Raw genomic sequence first — 17,217 nt, forward strand, 5'->3', positions numbered from 1 at the left:
TCCGAGCTCTCTAGGTCCATCTTCCATATTTTATACGTATTTATTTTGATTTTTGAAAAAATTAACTTTTGCGACAAACTTGAAATTCGTCCCAAATCAGGGACGAACTCAAGTTCGTCCCTAATTTGGGACGAATTTCAAGTTTGTCGCAAAAATCTATTTTTTTAGGTTAAACTTTAAAAAATTGGAAGATGACCCTAAAGAACTCGGAATGACACGAAACAAGTTTCTATGAGTTCGTATTGATCTCGTGATCTTTCTAATGTGCCCATACATAATTTTTAATCAATACACTGATGTTAATAAAATTTTGCAACAAGAATCAAATATTTATTACTTGTTCGGGGTAAAAAATTTATAATCGTTGGTATATTTGTTAAAAATTATGTTTGACCCCATTAATGAGATCAGGAGAAAGATACGAACCCAAAGAAATTTATTTCGTGTCATTCCGAGATCGCTAGGGCCTTCTTCCAATTTTTAAAAGTTTAACCTAAGAAATAGATTTTAGGGACGAACTTGGAAATTCGTCCCAAATTAGGGACGAACTTGGAAATTCGTCCCAAATTAGGGACGAATTTCTGAGTTCGTCCCTGATTTGGGACGAATTTCAAGTTTGTCGCAAAAATTAATTTTTTCAAAAATCAAAATAAATGCGTATAAAATACGGAAGATGGGCTTAGAGAGCTCGGAATCACATGAAACAAGTTTCTATGGGTTCGTATCGATCTCTTGTTCACAATGATGGCCTCAAATAACTAATAAAATTTTGTAATAATAATAATAATTAGATGGACTCTATAAACCTTAAGACTTGGTGAAAAAGAGTTAGAGTTTGAAAATGATTAGGTGATTTTGATATCCATAAATCACTCACCTAAATATATTGTGTGAAAAAAATATTTGAGGCCATCATTGTAATCAGGAGATCGATACGAACTCATAAAAACTTGTTTCACGTGATTCCGAGCTCTCTAGGTCCATCTTCCATATTTTATACGTATTTATTTTGATTTTTGAAAAAATTAACTTTTGCGACAAACTTGAAATTTGTCCCAAATCAGGGACGAACTCAGAAGTTCGTCCCTAATTTGGGACGAATTTCAAGTTTGTCGCAAAAATCTATTTTTTTAGGTTAAACTTTAAAAAATTGGAAGATGACCCTAAAAACTCGGAATGACACGAAACAAGTTTCTATGAGTTCGTATTGATCTCGTGATCTTTCTAATGTGCCCAAACATAATTTTTAATCAATACACTGATGTTAATAAAATTTTGCAACAAGAATCAAATATTTATTACTTGTTCGGGGTAAAAAATTTATAATCGTTGGTATATTTGTTAAAAATTATGTTTGACCCCATTAATGAGATCAGGAGAAAGATACGAACCCAAAGAAATTTATTTCATGTCATTCCGAGATCGCTAGGGCCATCTTCCAATTTTTAAAAGTTTAACCTAAGAAATAGATTTTAGGGACGAACTTGGAAATTCGTCCCAAATTAGGGACGAATTTCTGAGTTCGTCCCTGATTTGGGACGAATTTCAAGTTTGTCGCAAAAATATGTTTTTTTAGGTTAATCTTTTAAAAATTGTAAGATAACCCTAGAGTGCTTGGAATGACACGAAACAAATTTTTATGGGTTCGTATCGTTGTCCTGATATTACTAGTGGACTCAAATAAAATTTTAACCAATACACAGATGTTTATAATTTTTATTCTTTGAACTAGTAATAAATATTAAAATCTTGTTCAAAAAATTTATAAACATTGGTGTATTAGTTAAAAATTTTGTTTGAGCCCTCTAGTAATATTAGGACAATGATACGTAGCCATAGAAACTTGTTTCGTATCATTCCGAGTTCTCTAGGATCATCTTTTAATTTTTTAAAGTATCACATAAAAAAATAAAAAACTAAATTTGGGATGAATTTTGAAATTTATTACTAATTTGGGACGAACCTGGAAGTTCGTCCCAAATTGGGGACGAATTGTTAAGTTCGTCACAAAATTTAAAATTCTCAAAAATCTAAATAAATGCGTCGCAATATTTCCCGATCGCTACTATTCTGCCCTAATTCTTTTTCTCCTCTTCTCCATCAACTTGTTGGCGGCGGTAGCGCAACCATCTGCATCCTTTTCCGGTCGCGATCTCCAGCAGGTAAAGTGCATTTCTTCCCCTCTCTTTTTTCCCAAGCTTACTAGGGCGTAAGGCGGCGGCCGCTACTGGGTCGCGCCGGCTTTTCTTGCACGGCACGCGTGGGTTGTCGGAGTAATGCCTTGCTGGCCCTCTGCCGACCATTAAAGGCATCTTCTGGCCTCCTATATTCCGCTATCGGGGCTCGATGGCCGCTGGTGGCCTTGGCGACGAAAGAAGAAGGAGGCCTACCAGGAAGTCGTCAAGCAAGAGAATCGAAAGAAAGAAGCAATGAAGCTACTGGAAAAAGAGCATTTGCAGAAGACCGCCATGGAGTTGCTGGAACAATATTTGCAGTTTCAACAGGTGAATAAATTAGTTTAACATAACATCCAGTCTTTTTATCAACCAAACCCATACTGTTCTTATTGTGGTTCGATTATCTAAACAGGAAGTTGAAAAAGAGGGCAAGAAAGTAAGGTAATGTATATCATTCGCAAAAGATCAAATTTTGGTTTCCAAACTGATGCAGTATATCTTTGGTTTAGGAAAGAGAAGGATGCTTTGAAGCAAAACATCCGATGTCAGCTTTCTTCTTGTTCTCGAAAGAACGCCGTGAAGCTCTGCTACAAGAGAAGAAAACCATCCTTGAGGTATGTAGTTTAGAAAACCCAATATGTTGCTGGAATTCTTAGGTGGCTTATTGTTAATACTATGGCGCGTGCCTACCTCAGATCTCAAAGATAGCAGGAGAGGAGTGGAAGAACATGGCAGAAGAGCAGAAAGCTCCCTATGAGGAGGAGCAAAATGGAATATTTTCGTGTGCATCTTCAATTTGAATAATTTTTATGTTTCTCTCTGTTCTCAAGCATATGTCAAATTTCTCAGATTGCTAAGACTCTGAAGGAAAATTACAACCAAGAAATTAAACTTTATAAGCAAAAGAAGATTGAGGTATGAAACTGAGATTGAGCTTAAAAGTGAATTGATGTTTAAAAAAAATGCTAATTCAGTGTGTGTGAATCAGGAAGCTACTACTTGAGAGAAGGAAGAGGTGGAGCACATCAAAATCCGGAAGAAAGAAGCCCTTCAGCTGCTTAAGAAGGAGAAAACAGATAACATGATCAAGGTTAGTTGGTTTCTGTCATTTGCATTATTTGCATTTTTTTTTGTTGTTGAATTTCACAATTCTATTGGGGAAGCGATCATATCAATATTTGAAATAGGATGCATGTAAATGTTAAATACAGATATCATTAATACGTTTGATACATTTTTTTAGTTATAAATGTTACTTATTATTTGTTTGTAATTTGATGCAGGAAAAGAAGCATGGAAGGCGATCGAAGCTCCTGAGACGTGACGATATGTATTTTATTTTCCTTTGGATGCCTTGTTACATTTGTTGTTTGGATTATGATAGAACTTTCATGTTTGGATATTATGATTTGTTGAACTTGTTGTTTGGATTTTGGTTATTTGTATATATGAATATGATGTGCTAGTTTTGGGATGATTTGTTTGGATATAAGATATATGGATGTGTTGGATATGATGTGTTTAGTTTTGGGATGATTTTTTTGGATGTTGGATATGGATGTATTGGATATAATTTGTTAAAGATGTTGTAAGTGTAATATGTAAACAGGATAACAGAAAAATCAAGAAAGATTTTGGATTTTTTTTTTGTTTTTGGGACAAATTTTGCGACAAATCAATTTTTGTCGCAAATTTATAATATGACCCAAAATTCGTCCTAGATTTTGGGACAAAAATTATTTTTTTGTCGCAAATTAAAGAAACAACTTTTGCGATGAATCACGTTCGTTCCAAAATTCGTCGCAAATTTGGGACAAAATTTAGCTTTTTGTCGCAAATTAGGAACACCTTTTGGGACAAATCCAGATTCGTCGCAAATTTGTAAAGTCATGGTTATTTTTTTTTTGGGACAAATCTAAATTTGTCGCAAATCTGCGACGAATTCAGATTCGTTGCAAATTTGCGACGAATCCAGATTCGTTGCAGATTTGCGACGAATCCGTTTTTGTCGCAAATTTACGCAGAAAATAGCATTTTTTGGCCGGTATTTATTTGTAATTATGTAATGTTTTTTGCATCGAAAAATTTTCGTTGCAAATTTGGGACGAAAATATTTGTTTGTCGCAGATATAAAATTATGAAATTTGCAACGAATTAATGTTCGTTGCAGATTTGCAACGAATTCTGCGACGAAAATTGAAATTTGTCGCAAAAATTTCTAACGAAAATTATGTATTTGTCGCTAAAATTTCGCAACGCTATTTTTGGGACGAATATAAATTCGTCCCAAAATTCGTCGCAAAATATTTTGCAACGAATTTTTTTAAGAAATTCGTCCCAAAATTTGTCCCTAAAAAGCAATTTTTTTGTAGTGTTCTCTTAGATTCCTTGTTGTAATGCGGTGATTCCTACGACAAGTAACCAACATTAAAGATCTTACTGGGGTTTCCTAGCGAAGCAACTATGATGCCTAAGTTAGCATGGTGTTTCGATTATAGAAAAAAAAAGTAAGATACAAGAAGTTGAGTTAGAGAGTCCAAAGAAATAGCCTCTCCTACCATCACTGTAGAGAGAGAAGATCTCATTAATACCGTTTTAATATCTTATTAATGCCTCATTAAAGGGTGTCATTTGTAATCATTGTATTATTTAATGTTAGTAACCGTTGCATGCCGGGAGTTTGGGAGGTTTGGAGGTCGGCAACTCAGCGAGTCAGCAAGTCGGGAAGTCGATGAGTCGACAACTTGGGAGATCAGGAACTTGGTCGAATCGGCTTGACCAGTCAGAGATTGTTGATATGCCACATAGAGATTATGTTGATCGAGTCTCAGAGTGTGCCACATGATCTCTATGTTGACAAAACCTTGACCTTGCCATATGGCTTCTATATTGACCTAGTCAAGGGCTCGCTAATGATAATAGTGGAAATAATCTCTAATTGATTTCAATCAATTGAGATTTATTATATTTGACATCAACATGAATCAAATAGGAAAAATAATATTTTCAAGTTTATTATATTACTATGTTTATAATTATTACGATTGTATGCCTTATTTAATCTTTCCATTATTATTTTAGACAACTTGTATAAATAAGCCTATTGACTTTAGTAACAAGATGATCAAAAAACTTTATGTTATTTCTTTCCTCTATTTATTGTTTTTCAGTACTCGCTACATGGACCATTACTTACCTCCGCATCACAATTCTCAAGCATTCTTTTTAAGTTTAGTCGAAGGAGGGTATAAGTCAACTAACTAGATAAGTATTTCATTCAACGACCGTCCGAATCTATGTAGTTGAGTACCTCTAGGTTAAGATAAAAGGGAGGACCACAACATATATAAAATATGGAATACATATGATCGATGTGAAGACAATGAATTGAAGCATGTCGAAGCTTAGGAGAAAAACTAATCCATAATTGAGTCATAGTCGGGGGAAATAAGTGGTGACTTTGTCCCCGATAGAGCAAATGCTCAATCACGAATAGTTAGAGTCGTGAGAGAACAGGTCGATCCGCAATTATGCCTGAGTCAAAAGAGAATAGCTTGATCCGCGATTATATCCAAGTCGAGAGAAAATAATAAGTTTGATCCTAAAACTCTTGAGTACTCATGGAGTCAGAGAGAGAATAGTAAGATCAATCTCATAATTCTTGAATACCCGTAGAGCTAGAGAGAGAATAGTTCGATCTGCGACTATTTTCGAGTCAGGAGAGAATAACTCAATCTGTGATTACTTCCGAGCCAGGAGAGAATAATAATAAAGTCAATCTCACAACTCCCAAGTACTCATGGAGTCAGAGAGAGAGAATAACTCGATCCATGATTATGTCCAAGTCGAGAGATAATAAATAATGGTCAATCTCACGACCCCTGAGTGCCTGTAGAGTCAGAGAGAGAATAGTTCGATCCTCGACTATGTCCAAGTCATGAGAAAATAATAAGGTCGATCTCATGACTCTCGAGTACCGATGGAGTCGGAGAGAGAATAACTCGATCCGCGACTATATCCTACTCGGGAGAGAATAACTCGATTAGTGACTGTTTTCCAGATGGGAGAGAATAAGAAGCTCGATCTATGACTCCTGAGTACTAGTGGAGTCAGAGAGAGAGAATAACTCGATCCGCGGTTATATCTGAGTCAGGATAAAATAATAAGTTCGATCTATGACTCCCGAGTGTAGGATTGATGTGGTAGAGGGGAGGGGGGGGGGGGGGGGGGGGGGAATAACGCTCTTGACTTTCACGTTCGTTTAAAAACGTTCGAGTAAAGTGCAGCGGAATAAGAAAGAAAAGAAAGAAAGAAAGTAATCGCGAACACCAAGAGTTACTTGGTTCAAAGCCTATGGTGACTCCTACTCTAAGGCCCGCACATGAGAGTGATTTTGATGGACAATTACTAATCAATCGAAAGTTACAAAGAGATTTACAATTGTAGTACAAGTAACTTTTAAATAAACTAATACCAACGACTTGGAGGGATAGATCTTCAATGTAATCGGCGTCGGAGTAGCTTTTGGGCGTCGAGGAGGTTTTTTCTTAGTAGCACGAAGAAGTGAAAGTTGTTCGGAATGTTGTTGTTTAGCCCCTGGTCGAGTGCTGCTTATATATGCTATTCCGGGCACCTGGAACCCCTTTGGGTGTATGGACCATGTGTCCCGGCTAATCGACGCGCTGCACGTCAGCTTGTGGATGACTTTTACGGTCCGGGCGCCTGGACTGACCCCGGATGCCCGGATCGCCAAGGCGCCCTAAGCCCACCCTTGGCGAGGCTTAGGGGTGAGCAGTCAACCCGCCAAACCGACCAACCCGTTTATACCGACCCAAACCGAACCGAAAAAAAAAACCGATCAAACCGAATAAAAATCGGATTGAAAAATAATGAACCCGACCAGGTCCGGTTCGGAAGCGGGTTGCTGCTTCAAAAAAATCGCAGATAACCGAACCGAACCGCTGTAAATCACCTTGCTGTAAAAGTTAAAACATATCTCCTGTTGTAAAAGTAAAACACGAAGTCACAAACACCCAAAAGTCAAAACGAGGGCCAAACGATGCAGACGAAGGATGAACTGAAGCCGAAGCGTCGAACTTATGAAGCAGCCAAGCAGCACGCCTCGGCCTCGTCGTGGGACTGGTCACTAGGACTTGGGACTTGGGACGCACTCGAGTGCTCGACGCATGCCCTATGTTATGGTGAAGATTGAAGAAGGAATGAAGTCGACGCCTCTATTATGCGTCTTCTTTCTGGTCGAAAACCCTAGGTAAGCACTTCTACAGTTCACTAATTAAACTTTTGTTGATGATTCTTTATTCTTAGAGACTAACTTCGAATTATGTTTAATTGTTTACTTTCTAGGTTGGATTGGTCCGTTTGGAGTCGGCTGTGCCGCTGGCGCTGTGGGATTTCAGAAAGATCAAAATCTGGAAGGTATGTAAGTACTTTGTTGTAGTAGTTGTTTTCTTTAACAAAATAGATGTATTTGAAGTAATGACATATAGTTTCTTATCACTAACTAGTCCATAAACATGACTTGAATGGTCTTTTTTTGCTGTTTTTGTTGTTATCATCACACTTAGGAAAAGAATTATGTAAAGCAGAAGTGCAGAACCTCTTCTATGCCATTGAGATTAGTAGCCTTTTATGTGATATTCCTTATGTCCTTCTTTTGGGGCACTGCATTATTTAAAAAATAAATGAACAATAGTTTGATGCTTCAAGAACATATTGATCTTCATTGGAACATATTTATCTTCATTGTATTATTCTTGTTAGTTGTTATTAATTTATTTATAGTTATATTCTTTTTAGGAACTTAAGATTATACTGGAAATGGATAGTCAAAATACTTCACAACCTTTGATAATAATTGAGTCTGTTGGTGGTGAGCCATCGTCTACAATTGTTCAAACTCAAAGTAAATCTGTTATTGAGCCTCAAAGTCAAACACATGTTGAAGTAAAACCCACATCTGATGGAAATGAAAAGGGGAAAAAGGGTAAAAAATCTCTTGTGTGGGATCATTTCAAAAAGTTAGAAGCCACTAGTTCAAAAGGTCCGAGGGCTGCATGTAATTACTGTGGGAAGGATTACGCATGTGCATCTAAAAAAGATGGAACTAGCAACATGTGGACGCATTTAAAAGTTCAATGTAAAACATCCCCTTTTAAGACTAATACTCTGGATAAAAATCAGAAAGTCCTTTCTTTTGATGCAACAAAGGGTGATGATGATTCACAAACATTAAAAGCATTTGCCTATAATCCTCAAATATGCAGACGAGAGTTAGCATCAATGATTATGATGGATGAGTTTTCCTTCAGAACAGTACAAGGAGAAGGGTTTAAAAGGTTTTGTCAAGCAATGCAGCCAAAGTTTGTCATGCCTTCTCAACATTCAGTTGCTAGAGATTGCATGAGAATATATGTCGAAGAAAAAGAAAAGCTAAGAAATGTATTAAAGTCTCAACGTCTTTGCTTGACGACAGACACTTGGACATCTATACAAAATATTAATTATATGGTTTTAACTGGACACTGGATAGATGGTGAATGGAATTTGCATAAAAGAATTTTGAACTTTTGTCAGGTTAATAATCACTCTGGTATGGCAATAGGGAATATGGTAGAAAATTGTTTGTTAGATTGGGGCATTGAAAAAATTTTATGCTTGACAGTCGATAATGCCAGTTCAAATGATACTGCTATTACTCATCTAAAAAAGTTGATAAAAGATTGGGAGTCAAATGTTCTGAACAATGAGTTCATTCATGTGAGATGCAATGCTCACATTTTGAATTTAATTGTTAGAAAAGGATTGAAGGACCATAATGAATCTATTATGAAAATTCGAAATGCTGTTCGTTATGTGAGATCTTCTCCGGCTAGATTGTTGAGTTTCAAAAAGGTTGCTGAGAGATTGAAAATTTCTACACAGAAGATGGTGTGCTTGGATGTTCTAACTAGATGGAACTTGACATATTTGATGCTAGAATCAGCAGAAAGGTTTGAAAAAGTTTTTGAAAGATTAGAAGAAGAAAGAAGCTCGAAATATCTTGACTTTTTCATGGAAGAAATCCAAGATAATTCTATGCTCCCTGTCCCTGATGATATAGTTGGGAAAAGAAAGAGGAAAGGAACATAGGACCCCCAGAGCAAATTGATTGGAAAAATGCTCGAACATTGACGAGGTTTTTAAAGGTTTTCTATAAAGTCACTATGTTGTTCTCGAGTTCTTTACAAGTGACTTCCAGTTCTTTTTTTCACGAACTCATGACTATTCAAATGATGTTAAGTCAAATGTGTAGAAATGGAGACATTATGATTAGTAACATGGCGAAAGGAATGACACAAAAATTTAATAAATATTGGGGAGAATTTGAGAGAACCAATTTGCTATTATATATTGCAGTGGTTTTGGATCCTCGTTATAAAATGAAATATGTTGAATTCTGTTTTGATAATATTTATGATTCTTCCACAGCAGTTGACAAGAGGAATAAGATTAAGGAATTATTAATGAGATTATATCATCATTATGCTGGAAATATAGATGAGATTGTTGATACAATTATTCAACAAAAAGATGTTGTCACAAATGAAATGGAGGAAGATTTGCATTTATCATTTATGTCTCAATTCAAACAGCACTTGATGCAAGCAGATTCTTTTGACAAAAAATCAGAAGTTGAAAAATATTTGTGTGAGACTATTGTGGATTCAGATGATAAAATTTTTGATGTGTTAGCATGGTGGAAGGTTAATGGTGGTAAGTATCGTGTACTATCTGCAATTGCTAAGGATGTATTGTCAATTCCTGTATCTACTGTGGCATCGGAATCAGCTTTTAGCACTGGAGGTCGTGTTCTTGATTCATTCCGTAGCTCACTTACTCCTGGGGTTGTCGAGGCATTAGTTTGTTCTCAAAATTGGTTGCGTTCAAAACCTATTAATGTTGGTGTGGATGAAGAAACTTTTGCAGATATAAGCGTACTTGAAGCTATTGAAGAAGGTATTATTTGTTTATTTATGACATAATTAATATTCATTAACGTTTAACTTGTTAAATATTGATATTTTTATTATTTTGTTTGTTTGTTTCAGATATGAAAATAAGCGTGCTCATGGATAAAGAAGCTTAAGCATGGTTCTGGATAAAGAAGCTTAAGCATGGTTCTGGTCCTGGATAAAGAATGCTTAAGCTTAGTTTTTTGCATTTTGGAAGACTTTAGTGTTATTTGAAAGATTTTATTTTTCATTTTGAAACGCTATATATGTCATTTGAAATTTTGAGTTATTGAAATTTTTAGTTATTGCTGATGTGGTTATCTAGTGTCTAATGAGTAATGTGTTTTATCATTTTAAAATATTTTATTTTTTATTATATATATATATTATATTTCATTGGATATAGGGTCGGATATCCAAATAACTGACAACCCGCCGGATATCTGATACATAAGAACCGCCGGATATAGGGCCGGATGTAGGTCCTGATATTGCATTATCTGATCTAGTAGGGTCGGATAGTTTTTTATCCCAATAACCGAACCAACCCGATCCGTGATCACCCCTAGCGAGGCTGGTCCGAGCGCCCGGACCAACCTTTTCAGCATCCTTGATTTTTTGAAAATAAAGTTAGTTCAGGCAATAAATAATATATAAAATATGAATTTGACATCCTTTGATTGTTCGGTTCTGACTTTGAGTTTCTCTGAAACTCTAGGTCGAACCGACACTTAATGTTCCCTCTTCGAGAGAACGCGTCCTCACTTACTTATCTTAGGAGAGTTTACCTTTGGTCAGATCTATCCTCCACGACCGTCTAGACTTTTGCTCAGTGTTTGAGACTTCAGGTCTTCATGTTGAACGTTCACTCCACGACCCGTCTAGACTTCCACCTGGTCCACGACCAACAAGATTTTCACCTAGAGTCCTCGACTCTAGGATTTCGCCAAAAGTACTCAACCCGCCAAGACTTTGCTTTGCCTAACCGTAGTTAGGACTTTCCATAACCTAGGGTTATCACACCTAGGACCTAGGGTTACCTCCTCCTAGAGTTTTCCACCTACATAGAATCTACTGGGACTTTTTCCTAAGAACACTTAGAACTTTCCTGCAAGCTCATTCAACCTTGTTAGACAACAAATAACTTTAACTTTAGACCCTTTGTCGTAATCAAAACTTAGGTTTGATCGTCTGATACTCCCTGTACCAATAATCTCCCCATGTTTTATTATAGCAACTTGGTTCAAAGTTAAGCAAAACATAACAATAATGTAAAAAACTTAAGCTTGAGCATAAGTGAACAATTAAAATAACTTGTGCATAAGCAAAATAATTTTGATAAAAAATCTCTCTTATGCTCCTCTTAATCAAAATTTATATGTTTAATTTAACTTTATCTTTATAATATTTAACTCCCCCCCTTCTGTTAATATAATAAAAAAGATACTAAGTCAGAGAGAAAAGTAAGATAAAAAAAATACTAACTCTTAATTTCTTTCAAAATTTAAATTTGAAGCTCCCTTTGAATTTATCACTTGAAACAAATTTAGCTTAAAAGGATTTAAAATACTTAGCTTTTGAAAGATTAAAAAGTTTAACTAAATGTTTAGTGTTAGAAAAAACTATCTTTAAAAAATGTAACTAAATACTTAGTGATCCTGTCCGAACGCTGAATCAACGGATGCTGGGCACGTGGCGCTCCCCGGCTGCTGACGTGGATCTTCGACTGGTTGCACGAACCTCCGGCGAACCTGCATAGAAGTCGGGCGGGGAAGGGGTTCCCGGCGGCGACCCTCCGACGCTCAAGTCAGACAAGCAAATAGTGAAAAAAGTGGCTCCAAAGGTGTCTCACGCGTACCTCCGGCGAAGTATGAGGCTCTTTATATAGAGCGGTGAAAGAGCTCCTGCACGTCCACCGAGGCGCATACGTGTCCTTAGCCCATACCTCGGTACGTGTCTGTCAGAAAGCTTACCTGACGCCATACTGCTACAGTCCAAGCACGTCTTCGATGGGACAACAGAACACCTCGTTGTCAGACTTGGAGTATGGCCTAGCCATAGGACTTGACAGCTGTCATAAAATGTTCGTCCTTCTTTACCGACCACAGGCCGGGGCGTCCGTCCGGCCGGCGGGACGGGGCATCCGTCCGGCTGGCACTTACTTCACGTCCGGCCTTCTCTCTCCATCGGCATGCTGGGGAGATCTTCGGTAAGATGTTATGTAGGGACTACTAGCAGTATGTTACATTGCCTTCGGACGATCATGACGTCCGCTCGGCCCTTCGTTACTGTTCAATCGAGCGTCGGAACCCCGACTTCTGTCGGGGCGACTTTTGCCATCGGCTATTCACCGGTTGGCCGGCCGGGAGGTCGGCCCATCCTTCTCCGGTCGGCCACCTGACCTTTTGACTCCCGCGTGGCATTGACCCCTTAGAATGGGGGTCCCCTGTTCTAACCGCCGGATCACTTGCCTCCCCCTCAAGTCTAGTCGAAGGAGGTGAAGTCCGACTGACTAGACTGCCGATCTGACAGAGTAACGACCGATACATTAATCCGCTCGGCCCTGCTTAGGGATGCTCATCCGTTCGGCGGTACTTTGCCCATGCCTTATTTTTGCTGTAACTTCTTTTGTTTGCCCAGCGTTTGGCGTACATAGATCATCTTTCCGTTCCTGCAACTTTTGTTTTGGCAAGAAATTTTTCTTTCGTCATGTTTGAAGTGTTCTTTAAAACTCCTCCGCTCGGCTTCATACTCTAACCTGGACTCAAGCCGATTGTCTTCAAAAAACGTCTTTCCCATACTACTCTGTAGCCGCTCGACGCGCGAACGTCACTCATTCACGTGCTCACATCTTTAATTCTTATTAACCATCTTTTGCTTTGCACCTTACCTCAAAGGGGTTTTCCATATATTTTTGCTAAGCGAGCCGCTCGGCCGTATGTTGGCCTTAAAGAACAGGCTTTGTTGCCGGCTCATCGCTCGAATGTATCACGTGGATGGCTATCCGTCAGACGCTTATAGACGCCGCTCGCCTCGATATTTAACATCGGAGCTCGACGGTCTTCCGCCGGACGTTTATAGACGCCGCTCGTCCCTCGATATTTAACGCCGGAGCTCGACGGTCTTCCGCCGGAGGGTTTATCGCCGGCTCGGCTCTCGATATTTAACGCCGGAGCTCGACGGTCTTCCGCCGGACCGTTTATACGCCGGCTCGTCTCTTGATATTTAACGCCGGAGCTCGACGGTCTTCCGCCGGACGCTTATAGACGCCGGCTCGCTCGATATTTAACGTCGGCTCGACGGTCTTCCGCCGGACGTTTATAGACGCCGCTCGTCTCGATATTTAACGCCGGAGCTCGATGGTCTTCCGCCGGACGTTTATAGACGCCGGCTCGCCTCTTGATATTTAACGCCGGAGCTCGACGGTCTTCCGCCGGACGCTTCACCGACTCCTCTCTCGATATTTAACGTCGGAGTTCAACGGTCTTCCGCCCGGACGTTTATAGAGCCGGCTCGCTCTCGATATTTAACGCCGGAGCTCGACGGTCTTCCGCCGGGACGCTTATAGACGCCGCTCGTCTCTCAATATTTAACGCCGGAGCTCGACGGCCTTCCGCCGGGACGCTAGACGACGGCTCTTCTCTCAATATTTAACGCCGGAGCTCGATGGCCTTCCGCCCGGGCGTTTATAGCCGCTTCGCCTCGATATTTAACGTCGGAGCTCGACGACCTTCCGCCCGGCCGTTTATAGACGCTCGCTCTCGATATTTAATGTCGAGCTCGACGGTCTTCCACTTCGCTGACGATGCCCCGCTCGTCTCTCGATATTTAACGCCGGAGCTCGACGCCTTCCGCCGGGTTTATAGACGCCGGCTCGTCTCTCGATATTTAACGCCGGAGCTCGACGGCGCCTTCCGCCGGTCGCTTATAGACGCCGCTCATCTCGATATTTAACGCCGAGCTCGACGGCCTTCCGCCGGACGATATCGCCGGTTCGCCTCTCGATATTTAACGCCGGAGCTCGACGGCCTTCCGCCGAACGTTAGACGCCGGCTCGCTCGATATTTAACGCCGGAGCTCGACGGTCTTCCGCCCGAGCGTTTAGACGCCGGCGCCGCTCTCGATATTTAACGTCGGAGCTCGACGGTCTTCCGCCGGACGCTTCGCCGGCTCGTCTCGATATTTAACGCCGGAGTTCGACGGTCTTCCGCCCGGACGTTTATAGACGCTCGTCTCTCGATATTTAACGCCGGAGCTCGACGGTATTCCGCCCGGACGCTTATAGACGCCGCTTGCTCTCGATATTTAACGCCGGAGCTCGACGGTCTTCCGCCGACGCTTCCGCTCCTGCCTCGATATTTAACCTGAGCTCGACGGTATTCGCCGGACGTTTATAGACGCCGCCTCGCCTCTCGATTTAACGTCGAGCTCGACGACCTTCCGCTTGGACGCTTAGACGGCTCGTCTCTCGATATTTAACGCCGGAGCTCGACGGCCTTCCGCCGGACGTTTATAGACGCCTCGTCTCTCGATATTTAACGCTGGAGCTCGACGGCCTTCCGCCGGGACGCTTATAGACCGGCTCGTCTCTCGATATTTAACGTCGGAGCTCGACGGCCTTCTGCTCGGACGTTTATAGACGCCGGCTCGTCTCTCGATATTTAACGTCGGAGCTCGACGGCCTTCCGCTCGGACGTTTATAGACGCCGGCTCGTCTCTCGATATTTAACGTCGGAGCTTGACGGTCTTCCGCTCGGACGTTTATAGACGCCGGCTCGTCTCTCGATATTTAACGTCGGAGCTCGACGACCTTAAAGGCTAACTTTTAACACAGCCGATCGACGAAGATATTTGCCATCTTTATAATTTTGCTTCCTGCATTACAAGGACATAGGCGACCGAAATGTATATAAATTTACATTTAGCGCACCTTTCACCCAGCTCGGATAACGTACTCCTGGCCGAACGGCTCGGGGTCTTGTTTGTCGAGCGCTTGGCTTGGATAACATACTCCCGGCCGAACGGCTCGGGGTCTTCTTTGTCGAGCGCTGGGCTCAGATACTGTACTCCTGGCCGAACGGCGCGAGGTCTTCCTCGTCAAGCGTTTGGCTCGAATATTATACCTCCGGCCGAACGACTCGGGGCCTTCGGCATCGAGCGCTTGGCTCGGATACTATACCTCCGGCCGAACGGCTCGGGGCCTTCATTGTCGAGCCTTTGGCTCGGATACTATACCTCCGGCCGAACGGCTCGGGGCCTTCGTTATCGAGCGCTTGGCTCCGATGATATACGCCCGGCCGATCGGCACGGGCCTTCTTTCGGAAAATTACGATGAATTCTATGCCCGAAAGAAACTATATCTGAAAGACTAACCTGCCGATCAGCATAAGATCTGACTCAATTTCTCAACTCCCGAATACCCGTGGAGTGAGGTGGATACAATGTACTCGTCGAAATTTATCAAGGCCAGGAGGATGGCGAAACTTCCCGGTTGGTCCTCAATGGCCGCTCGGCCCCCCCAGAGGTGGAGGCGGTCTGCTGCGTTATCCTTTTACTTGAGCCTTCTGCTCCTGTTACTCCACGAGCCTAGCTACTCTTGCCTCTATCAGAGCGTCGAGTTTCTCCACGGAGAGCATCACCATGTGTGGTCATCCAGCTTCAACCATTGTTTCCGTTCGGATGCAGGAGCGTTCCCACAGACGGCGCCAAATTGATCCTGTCCGAACGCTAAATCAACGGACGCTGGGCACGTGGCGCTCCCCGGCTGCTGACGTGGATCTTCGACTAGTTGCACGAACCTCCGGCGAACCTGCATAGAAGTCGGGCCGGGAAGGGGTTCCCGGCGGCGACCCTCCGACGCTCAAGTCAGGCAAGCAAATAGTGAAAAAAGTGGCTCCAAAGGTGTCTCACGCGTACCTCCGGCGAAGTATGAGGCTCTTTATATAGAGCGGTGAAAGAGCTCCTGCACGTCCACCGAGGCGCATACGTGTCCTTAGCCCATACCTCGGTACGTGTCTGTCAGAAAGCTTACCTGACGTCATACTGCTACAGTCCAAGCACGTCTTCGATGGGACAACAGAACACCTCGTTGTCAGACTTGGAGTATGATCTAGCCATAGGACTTGACAGCTGTCATAAGATGTTCGTCCTTCTTTACCGACCATAGGCCGGGGCGTCCGTTCGGCCGGTGGGACGGGGCGTCCGTCCGGCCGGTGGGACGGGGCGTCCGTCCGGCTGGCACTTACTTCACGTCCGGCCTTCTCTCTCCATCGGCATGCTGGGGAGATCTTCGGTAAGATGTTATGTAGGGACTACTAGCAGTATGTTACATTGCCTTCGGACGATCATGACGTCCGCTCGACCCTTCGTTACTGTTCAATCGAGCGTCGGAACCCCGACTTCTGTCGGGGCGACTTTTGCCATCGGCTATTCACCGGTTGGCCGCCCGGGAGGTCGCCCCATCCTTCTCCGGTCGGCCACCTGGCCTTTTGACTCCCGCGTGGCATTGACCCCTTAGAATGGGGTCCCCTGTTCTAACCGCCGAATCACTTAGCTTTAGAAAGATTTTCTTTAAAATATTTAACTAAATACTAAGTTTTTTTTAAAAAACTTGGATAAATCTTAGCTTTAAAAAAATCCTTGTAAAAATACTTAGCTAAGAAAATGATTTCAAATACTTAAAAATATTTTATCAAATACTTATCTTTATCAAAATTTAGTTAAGTACATAAAAACTTATTTATTTATTTTTTTAAAAATATATTTTTTAGATAGAAATATTTGAAATTTCTTTTTTCAACATACCTTTTTAAATAAAATATTTAAAGTTATTTTTCAAAAAAAAATTTAGACTTTCATTTCTAAAAGAGTTAAACAAGAAAAAATTGAACTTCCTTTTTTTTAAAAAAATGAAAATACTTTAAATTTTGAAAAAATATTTAACTTTTAGAAAAATATTTAATTTAATTAACTTGAGTTCTTTCACTCTCCTCGATCAATGTCAAAAAAAAGTTTAAGAAAATTATTTA

The 17,217-nt window shown here is 41.1% G+C and overlaps 1 protein-coding gene across 5 annotated transcripts; it reads left to right on the forward strand.

Annotated features, from left to right (window-relative positions):
• The first annotated feature begins 2,052 nt into the window (after positions 1-2,052).
• LOC121982024 (high mobility group B protein 6-like) lies at positions 2,053-3,654 on the forward strand. Of its 5 annotated transcripts, none has more exons than XR_006111983.1 (7): positions 2,053-2,162; positions 2,309-2,504; positions 2,590-2,618; positions 2,687-2,791; positions 2,873-3,092; positions 3,166-3,267; positions 3,461-3,654. XR_006111983.1 is itself a non-coding variant. In XM_042534875.1 (3 exons), exons 1-3 carry the CDS (start codon positions 2,430-2,432, stop codon positions 2,975-2,977), a joined length of 285 nt encoding a protein of 94 aa, XP_042390809.1. In that variant the 5' UTR covers positions 2,059-2,429; the 3' UTR covers positions 2,978-3,178. The 5 variants fall into 5 exon arrangements, 1 of the variants encoding a protein (XP_042390809.1); XR_006111984.1 differs by having other exon boundaries at positions 2,059-2,504; positions 2,873-2,958; positions 3,027-3,092; XR_006111982.1 differs by having other exon boundaries at positions 2,064-2,504.
• Positions 3,655-17,217: the final 13,563 nt, after the last annotated feature.

Source organism: Zingiber officinale, chromosome 5A, assembly GCF_018446385.1.
Source record: "Zingiber officinale cultivar Zhangliang chromosome 5A, Zo_v1.1, whole genome shotgun sequence".
NCBI classification, from domain to species: Eukaryota; Viridiplantae; Streptophyta; class Magnoliopsida; order Zingiberales; family Zingiberaceae; genus Zingiber; species Zingiber officinale.

Bases quoted from the DNA above. Each gene is read 5' to 3' on its own strand.
- LOC121982024 (XM_042534875.1), top strand. From the start codon at position 2,430: ATGAAGCTACTGGAAAAAGAGCATTTGCAGAAGACCGCCATGGAGTTG. The intron at 2,505-2,686 runs GTGAATAAATTA...TCTTTGGTTTAG, and splicing joins AATATTTGCAGTTTCAACAG to GAAAGAGAAGGATGCTTTGA. The intron at 2,792-2,872 runs GTATGTAGTTTA...TGCCTACCTCAG, and splicing joins AGAAGAAAACCATCCTTGAG to ATCTCAAAGATAGCAGGAGA.